Source organism: Marmota monax, unplaced genomic scaffold (genome assembly GCF_021218885.2).
Source record: "Marmota monax isolate L192 unplaced genomic scaffold, Marmota_monax_Labrador192_F-V1.1 WCK01_AAM20220418_F8-fsc00130, whole genome shotgun sequence".
NCBI lineage: Eukaryota > Metazoa > Chordata > Mammalia > Rodentia > Sciuridae > Marmota > Marmota monax.
This window is the reverse complement of record NW_026693244.1, coordinates 3,206,291-3,215,716: the sequence shown is the minus strand read 5'-3', so window position 1 is coordinate 3,215,716 and position 9,426 is coordinate 3,206,291. Positions and strand designations below refer to the sequence as shown.

General features: G+C 40.9%; 1 protein-coding gene and 1 long non-coding RNA gene across 18 annotated transcripts in view; one reads left to right on the top strand and one right to left on the bottom strand.

Annotated features, from left to right (window-relative positions):
• Nucleotides 1–9,426, bottom strand: part of Mast4 (microtubule associated serine/threonine kinase family member 4) — a 565,691-nt gene that overhangs the window by 19,061 nt on the left and 537,204 nt on the right. For 14 of the 17 annotated variants that reach the window (XM_058583078.1, XM_058583079.1, XM_046456189.2 and 11 more), the window contains 5 exons: nt 8,879–9,001; nt 8,568–8,680; nt 6,533–6,660; nt 5,955–6,190; nt 1,636–1,836 (listed from right to left, as the gene is read on the bottom strand). In XM_058583078.1, coding sequence (XP_058439061.1) covers nt 1,636–1,836; nt 5,955–6,190; nt 6,533–6,660; nt 8,568–8,680; nt 8,879–9,001 — 801 coding nt within the window. The remainder of the gene's footprint in view (nt 1–1,635; nt 1,837–5,954; nt 6,191–6,532; nt 6,661–8,567; nt 8,681–8,878; nt 9,002–9,426) is intronic. The other 3 variants (XM_058583080.1, XM_046456193.2, XM_046456197.2) reach the window with 1 other exon arrangement.
• The window catches only part of LOC124100623 (uncharacterized), a 102,117-nt gene that overhangs the window by 45,776 nt on the left and 46,915 nt on the right, over nt 1–9,426 (top strand). Inside the window, exon 2 of the long non-coding RNA XR_006854358.2 lies at nt 8,906–9,035. This is a non-coding gene — a long non-coding RNA (uncharacterized LOC124100623). The remainder of the gene's footprint in view (nt 1–8,905; nt 9,036–9,426) is intronic.

Sequence of the window (9,426 nt, the reverse complement as noted above, 5' to 3'; positions counted from 1 at the left end):
CCTCTAGAGCTGTGAAGGATAGATTTGTTTTTTATAAATTACCAAGTCTATGAAATTTTGTTATAGTAGCTTGAACACACTGACACAAACTTTCAATTTATAGCTCATTATCACCATTTCATCAACATGAATCTAAACAGATATTAACTGGTCACGTGAAATTGTGTGTGTGTGTGTGTGTGTGTGTGTGTGTGTGTGTGTGAGAGAGAGAGAGAGAGAGAGAGAGAGAGAAGGAGAAAAGAGCAACTTAAAGGGGGTGTTGAGTTTTAAATGTGAACGTTGTTGGCACCAGCCTACTGGCTGGTCTGCAGTACCACTGAGAGACTCACTGCTGGCCACAGTAAGCTGAAAGTTCCAAGTTTTATTTTGTCCAAAGAAGAACAAAGCTAAATGTATCACCACCTCTGTTCCTTCACTCTGACTTCATGAAGCATCCTGGTCCTCTTTGGGGGCTACTTTATGTCTAATCCAAAGGTCAGGTAAGGGGAGGTACAGTTGTGTGAAGGGAATTTCACAGTATATGAGTGAGAAGAAGACAGAGACAGACCCAACTGCAAAACAGCCAGGCCCCCAATCCTCTACCCCATTATGGTCTCCCTTATCACCCCAGATTGAATAGTTTCCCTAAGTGCAAGCCATCTCACCCACTTTTCAAATGTGGACAGAACCATATCAAACTTACCTTCCTGTTATGCAGCTGCACTTGGGCTACACCTCAGGCTAAGAAGGGTCCTTGAGACTGGGAGAAAGGTGTCAGCCTTATGGTCTAAACGGGATGTCTCCCAGAAATGGAATCTGCTAGAGTGAGTCCTACTCCTCAAATGAGCATTTGTTTATATCCCATTTCTTTTGGCACAAATATGAAATTCTAAAAATGCAAACAATCCCTTTTATACAAGGCCTGCATTCTTCCAAACACAAGCCATCTGCAACATAAGTTAGTTCCCACTTCTTCTCTATGGCTGTCATATGAGTGATGTCACAACCACCAGAGTGGGTATTTCATCCCTGCCAGTGGAGTTGCTACAGACTTGGTAGAGATAAAACCAGGTTGTGGAAAAATACTGCAATCCAATTAACCCATAATTTAGCCCAGTTTTCCAAAACAGGGCAGAGATTGATTTGACTACCAATAGGAGGGGGCATAGCTCAACTGACAGAATTGGGAAAACTTGTAATTTCAGTGCTGTGTGTGACGCTGTGCATCTTTAGAAATGAAAATCTTTCATTTTCTGTGTCTATTTCCTTATTAATTGAGAAAAACTATACTTAGCTTTCCAAAACAGATGCTATAAACAGTTCTGTAAAGTGTATAAATGATATGCAGTGCAGAAAAGAAAAATCATTCCAGAAAGAGAAAAGAAAAGAAAGAAAGAAGGCTTCCTATGAAGGAAGCCCCTCTCATTCCCAGATGCAGAGAGTGAGATGAAACAGGCCGTGCATGCTGTTTGGGAGCCCCAGAGGTCCTGCAGGGGGGAATTCAGGGATCCACAGGCAGGAACTCTGGAGAGCTGTCCTGGGACAACACCCCTTATTACTTCAAGCAATCTTGCATCTCAGATAGCATTCCAAGATGGGGGAAGGGGAAGCACATGCACAAATCACACAATTTCATGCGAATAGATGTCTCTCTACCTCCTGGAATCATGAGGGACAGAGCACTGGCAGAAAGGGACTTTGTGACTTTCCCCGAGATTTTCTTTTTTTCTGTGCTTTCTAATCGCTGCCGAGCCATGTGAGAGGCGGGTTCACTGGATGGCTTTGAGGAATTATCTGTACTGTCCACACACTCGCTTCGTCCATTTATCTGATCCAAGTGCTCTGAAAAACTGCCAACTGTACAAAGAGAAAGGAATAGGCACACTCAGGAAAATCCAGGACAGGAGAGATGGAGACGGCAAGAGAGAGAAGGAAGCACATACACTGGAAAACGCTCTCCCATGTGGCCCATGTCCAGACAGTGTCAGGCCAACACGAACAAAGCCTTCAGAAAGATAATGCTGAGAAGGAGACAGAAGAGGTGTCCTTTCAGGCTTTGTTCTCCTTCTACAAAAGTCTGACAAATTGTCATTTGGTGATTCCATTTAACTGGAGGAATAAATTACTTTCCATACTCTATTTTTCAGAACCCGTATGGAGATGACTGTTGTTCCTTCCTGGCCCCAATAAAAAGCCATGCTATGAACTGAGCACTACCTTAGGAGCACCAGGACTACACACTTCATACTCTGATACTAATGATCATCATCAATGTGGCTAATAATTTTGACACAGGGGCACACTGAATCACTCTATTTTGGCTCATAGCTGTTCACCTCTAACCATCTAGTATACACCTCAGTAGGCTCAGGTATGTCACCTACAGAAGAGTGGCAAAAGCATCTCATTTGGCTTGTCCCATGGGAGCCTCCTTTTACTCTAAGCTCTTTGCAAATTTCAATGGAAAAGACATAGGATATTACTGGCTACACTCCTCAGCGGCTCTCTCTCTTCCTGGCCCTTTATCTAGGAGGTGCGTCCTCCATTAACCTTCCCTGAAGTTAATTTCCATCCTCTCTAAGATACCCCTTACTTTATTAACCCTCAGTAAAAAACTAAAGTTGTTTATAAGTTAAAAAAATCAGAGGCCGGGTTGTAGCTCAGTGGCAGAGCACTTGCCTAGCATCTGTGAGGCACTGGGTTCGATTCTCAGTACCACATATACATAAAATAAAGGTATACTGACAACTAAAAAAACATTTAAAATAAATCAGGACTACCCTCAAGAGAATATAAACATAAGGAGTGGACAGCAGTGGAGAATGAGAGAGGCCAACAGTACAGAAAGTTCTTAAGCACAAAGACATAAGTCCCTCTGGGACAAGCTGAGCACTGACTCATTTGTGTTTCTCCTATTCTTTATTACCCAGGTCATCAATTTTCTATTTCCTTTTTAAAAATCACTGATAGTACATTTTTGTCCATCTAAAAGAGGTAATGCTCATCTCATAAACTTATGAGAAGGAAATATAGAATTTATATTAATAGAATCCATTAATTAATAGAATCTAAGCCCCCTGTGATTAAAAATTTTCAACTCCATCATCATTTTAGGAACTATAATCCATGCAGAGTATATACCACCATTACAGATGCTGCTCCATTGAAAGATCAGCCAGTATGTTTTAAAGTGAGGACCACATGACATTCTTGGACCAGGAAGGTGTGGCCTGATTTGACATAGCTAATATTTTGATTATGATGCTGCATACACACTACTCAATTGTGCAGTACTCATCTGGTCCTTGCTCCTGGAGGTGGTCTGGAGGCAGCTCTGGTCTAAGCTAAGGAAGCCTGGGGCTTGAGAGGGTAGTGTGGGCATAGCATATTTCATGGCCATCTACTGCGCTCCAAGTATAGGAAAAGGTTCATGGACTTCCATGGAGACCTCCTTTTTAATAAAATTTTTATTCTTTTTAGTTCTACATGACATGGAATATATCTTATTCTAATTAGAATCCTTATCCTGTGGACCTACATGATGTTGAGATTGACTATAGTGTAGTCACATATTTACATAGGAAAGTTATGTCGGATTCATTCCCCTGTCTTAAAGCACCCATCTTGGCCAACCAAAGAGGACAATCTTAAGGCAGGTATCAACAATGCTTTCATTCCTGTATGCTAAATGCATTCTCACTTAGCTGTGTATCTATCCCAGTCCCTTAAAGAAATGAGCTACTAGAAGGACTTGACAAAACTGCTTCACAGGTCAAAATTTCATCTCCTAAAACTTATGTTTACCTTTGGGTGAGTTACACATTTTCTCTCTCCTTCTAATTGGGTTTGGTTGGAATCACTGACAAGAAAAAAATGAAAAGCCCAATCTCTGGGTGCATTTGAGTACCACTTCTACCATTGAGACTTGCTTTTCAAGAACTCAAATACCATGCTATCATAAAAAAAGAGAGAGAAAGAAACAGGTATAAAGTTGTGCAGAGTGTGGATATTCTATTCTCTCTTGTCTCTGCCACTTCATTTTGCAACACTGACTATAAGCATGTGCTTCCTTTCTGCCAATGGTAGATAATGTCACCTTAATGTTCTCTAAATGTCAAGGGTTCCTTCTTTTCGATGGTGGAGTAATATAAAAATCAACAAATTTAATTTTACTACAGTCACGGTTTTCAGGTTCTCTAATTACCCTTGGCTATAAGCAAATCAGCTCATCTCTCTACTATGTACAACCCCCAAGGTCTTTGATTATTTTTAGTGTGTGTATGGGGGAGAGGGAAAGACAACCGTGGTTTGAATCTATTAATCAAAATGCATGACAGGACCTAAGCAGAATTTTTTTTAATTATGAAAGTAATCAATCAAATGCTTAGACACCGTTCCCCTCCCTTCACCTCCTGCCTTTCTGATAGAGGCTGAAGATGCCAAGAGAGAATAAATAATTCACTATGTGAAGAACAACATGGAGGTGAATACGCTCTACTCAGGGCAAGATAGCTAAGGCCTTTGTAACCAGGATTATAAAATACCAATGTATCTACATTTGATTTGAGCACCAAGATGAGCTCAAAATGGCCAAGAATTGAAGGGAAGTAGGTTGCCTCAACACTACTTTTACATTGCTCTTCTCCTGGCTTTACAATTAGAATAGGTGCAATTATCCAATACAGAAACAACTGAGGTGAAAGGCAGTAAAAGAAAAACCAACCAACTCTACAATCAACTCTAAGCATATGCGAAATGCCACAGATACAAACTTTTTAGTGAAGCTGAAGTCAATCTAGCTGGTGAATTTTTTTTTTGTGAGGGGGTGGGGATTAAAAAGAAAAAAAAAAACTTACACTATGAATATTCAGTTAGTTAAAAAAATTGAGAAAAAAACTTGGAATAATTTATGGTTATCAAACTAGCATACTGAATATGACTTAATAAAAACATTTACTATAGCAACCATAAGCCATATTCACGTTTCATTTTTTTTGAAAAAGCATAAATGCATAAGATTTATAGAAATATATGCTGTGCATGAAATTTTTATAAAGCAAATGATATTTTAAATGCACCTCAAAATCTTGTTGTGAGGGAAGTGCAAGTTTGGTTATCTAAGGGGAACACCTCTACTATTAAAAGTCAGCAAATACTTTAAACATCTATGGAGGCAAAATTACCAATGTCAGGAAGGTTGCTTCACATAAAAGTGCTGTCAAGGAAAAGGCTCAAACCCTTGACTGCCTCCCAAACAGGCAAACATGTCTTGGGAGTGTCTGGGAGGTACATTTTGTATGCAGTGGAGTTAGTTCACATGCATGTAAGACACAAGTTGAAATTGGGTTGGTATTTCTGACTTTCTCTCCCTTCTCTCTCAATCTGAAACATTCTGGAAGGTGTCTGTGAGCCTCACACATAAGAATCTTGCTGCTCTAGTGTGAGTCTAATGTGCAGAGATAAGTTGTTTGCTGCAACGTGTCCCCTTACCAGAAGCCAACTCCTTCAAAGAAACTATCAATCAGCTCAATGCTGGAGGGAAACTGGCTTTTATACTGTCCCTTATGGGGATTCAAGACATTTTCAAGGGTAGTTCTGATGACTTGACTGTTGGATATTGTCCCTTGCTCAGAACTCTTGAGTTAGATGCTACTACACAAGCTGTTCCTTTGCTGAAAATATGCTCCTTTAGCAGGTTCTGCCTGTCTCCAGAGGGTCCCACGGAAGCAGCTGTGGAAGTAGAGCCTGGCTTTAAGGTTAAACTATAGCTAGAACAGCTTGCTGTATGGCCAAGCACTGAGGCAGTCTCAAACAGCTGACCTGAGTTCTTGGGAGTTTGTCCTTCAAGCACAAGAAGGAGAGTCATGACAGGAATCTAAGAGTATAAAACTGCCACCCCCACTGCCTGGCTTGGCCAGCCCTGGGACTCACTTAGACTGGTGGATGAGAGTGGCAGGCAGTGACCAGAGGCTTACCTGACAGGGTGGAGCTGCTGATGGTGCTGGCTGGGGTGGTGACCTCAGGTTCCTCCTGAGCACACTCTTCAGGAGGAAGGGCTGGCTTCTCAGGCTCCTCATGAGGGTCTCCAGGACAGGGAGTGGCTTCATCTTGTTCTCCCTCTGCTGAAATTGCCAGTTTGGGAAGTAGACCAGAACTGAGTTTATGTCTGTTGCTTTCAGTATCTGAAGAGTTGGATGTCGATAACTGTTGCCTTAATTATAAACAAAAACAAAGTCAAATACACCAGGAAATTGTGTTAGAGGTAAATTTTGGAATGAATCATGTGGAAATGGAACTTGGACAAGCCTAATGAAGACATGTGTCATATGGTGGTACTTAAGGTGTGTACCCAGAGCACCCCATTGGCATGTCCAGGGAACTTACTAGAAACACACAGGACCCATCCCAAGACCTTCTAGATCAGAGGCTCTGGGTTGGGCCCAGCCATCTGTGTTTAAGCAGGGCCCCAGGTGATTCTGATGTTTACTAGGGTTTAAGAACCATTGCCCTAACAGCCACTATTAAAAGAGTACTTAGGAGGCATCTCACATACACTTCAGAATATTCTGAACTCCAGCTTAACGTTTCCGTGGATGGCAAGGTTGTGCTTTTGGTTTTGTCCCCAGAGTCTTCTTTTTCTTCTCCTGAATTCTGAGTTATTCGATCTATACTGCTAAAGACCTGGAAGGAAAATAATCAGTGCCTGTTAATATCTTCTAGAAAGAGCTTGTCAAAAGCCAAAAACCAAAAAACCAACCAAACAAAAAACCCCAGAAGTCTTGGGAGGAAAAACTCAGAGTATGATTAAAGTGTGAACTGGGACCAGGTATTAGGAAAGCACTTGTAAGGTTGTTTACTTGAATCCTGAGATGAAGTATCAAGAGTGAGTGTGTGTGTGTGTGTTTGGGGAGCTACAAATTCACTCCCCTCTCTCTCCCCATATCTCATGGACTTTGTATCTGCAAACAAAATACTTAGATGCATTGGGGTTTCTAAGTCCTCAGGATCAATACGCCGCCTCTTGGATTACTTTTTAACCATGAAGTCAATGAGAAAAGAAAATAACAGAGAAAAAAATGGTATACTGGCTACTAGTCAGGGGTAGGAAAAAGAAAAATGAATTGGAATTGAGTGTGATGAGAAGAATAGATAATCTGTTTTGAGATTGGGTGGGGATGAGAAGATCGCCTGGGAGGAAGGTTTCAGTACATACTTGGTGCTAAGAACCAGACTTATTTGTCTTATAAATCATATACACAGGCAGCTTCCTATGTTGCTACTGAGATTCCTGAAGAGGTTAAGGGGTTAGGCAAATCTAAGTTTCAGCCCATTTTTCTTCTCCTTGTTTTTTTTTTTTTTTTCTTTTCCCAGTATTGGGGATTGAACCCAGGGCTTCACACAAGCCAGAAAAATATTTTGCCACTGAGCTATTCCTCCAGCTTTTTTTTTTTTTTTTTTTTTTTAATTTTTTATTTTGAGACAGGGTTTTGGGAAATTTCCAAGGCTGGCTTGGAACTTAAGATCCTCCCCTGCCTCAGCCTCCTAAGTAGCTGGGATTATAGGCATGCATCATGGAGCCAAGTAGTCTCAGCCCATTTTTTAATCTTTCCTGTAAAACAAGGGTGCTGGGAGCCCAGAGCTGGGAGCAAGCCCCACTGCCTCATATTTGGCTATTCTCATGGGTACCACCATGACACCGCTACAATCTACCAGGACACAGAGGAAAAGAATAGGCCTAGAGACAGGAGACAGGAAAAAGAAAAAACCTTCCAAGGCAAAGAAGTAAATAGTATTTGGGGTGGTCTTTGTGGGCCACAAAACAGATCAAGCTCTAAGCACTCATTTAGAGTTAGCAAAGCCTTTGTATTGGCTCTGGGACTGACTTGCCACCACTCTCTCTTGGGAAATCTCTCCCTCTGTCATTGCCACCACTACAGAGAGGGTAGTGCTGGCCAATTTGCAGGTACACTCTAGGTAATCATTTAGAAAAAGCTATAGAGCACTTTCAAATCATGAAATGCTACAAAAAAGCTAAACAATAATCATGTAAAGTGCCATGGCAACAGAAAATATGTAGCAACTGAAAGTGGCAAGAGAGAGAGTAGGGTGCTGGGCAGGTCTATTTCCATTTTTTCCTAGGCCCCTACCCTGTCTCAAAACTTTTTTTTTTTTTTTCTAAATATTAACACTGTTAGTAAAAAGGCATCTTTATATCAAGCAACTCCAAAATTCTAGCCTGATTCCTACTGCCTTTTCAATTTGACTTATAATCTCTACTCCTGGTAGGCATACTGGTAAGTCACACTGGGTAGACAGCCACAGAGATGAGTACTTGGGGCAAGTCTATGCCTCCAAAAGAACGTTTTTTAATTGGTGGGGAGAGAAAGATACTACCACACTAGGGTAGGGCCTGCTGACACCATCATGACAAGGTCATCTTCCCTAAACAAAAGGAATTTAAGTCCAGGAGACGTCAAACCCCAAAAGGGGCATGTGGTTCTCCGATTCAGTCCAGCTATATAGGGTCCCAAGTACTGGCCACAGGGAGCTTATCCCAGAGACTGTATTTGATGCCCCATTTTACTTACTTTTGAAAACCTGTGTGAACATGAGGAGAACTGCCTTATCTCCACATTAAAATCTTCATCATTAGTATCATCTTCTTCTTCAGTTTCCATATGATGATACTTCTCTGACCGAGCTGCAGAGAAATGTTTAGGAACAGTTCCAATTACTCAAAATGTCTGCTTTCAATTTAGCTAATTATGAATCTTTGTATCAAAGCAACATTGTGTTTAAGAACTTGTAGGTATGAGATTGGAAGGCTCAATAACAGAGATGATTTTTTTTTTTACAAAATAAAGGCCAAACAGTGTCTTATGTCGGATAATACACATACTATCAAAATAACTTGTGTCATCCTCAGATTCCAGTTGGGGAATAAATTCTGCCTTCTGTCTCAGCAAACTGTTCCAGTCTAAAGAACGGAAGAAACGATGCTGCTTGACTTCGTATGCACCACCTGGAAGAGAAGAGGGTGGAGACAGAGCAAAGTGGTAAACTATCCTCCAAGTCGAGGTCTTAACAGCTGAAACATTAACTGGCAGAGAAGTAAAGACATCACGGAAATCACACTTGTTCATTCTACAACCAAAACTCGAAAAAAAAAATGTTCTATAATTTATCAGCAGGAGATCAGATTTTGCTAACAGCAGTGGCTATTGCAGTTTTTCTTTGTTAATTTTTCCATGACTTCTTCCATTTTTCAAAGGTTAATGATGTGGCCACTTAAAAACACATTATGCTGAACCTGGGGATGTGGACGCATGTTGGCCCAAAGCAGGCTTACTCATTACAAACCCAAAATTCTAACAAGGTGCAAAATGTGCTCACATCAATATTTCCTCTGGGGTAAGGTTAATAATGATGAATTTTTCCTAAATACTA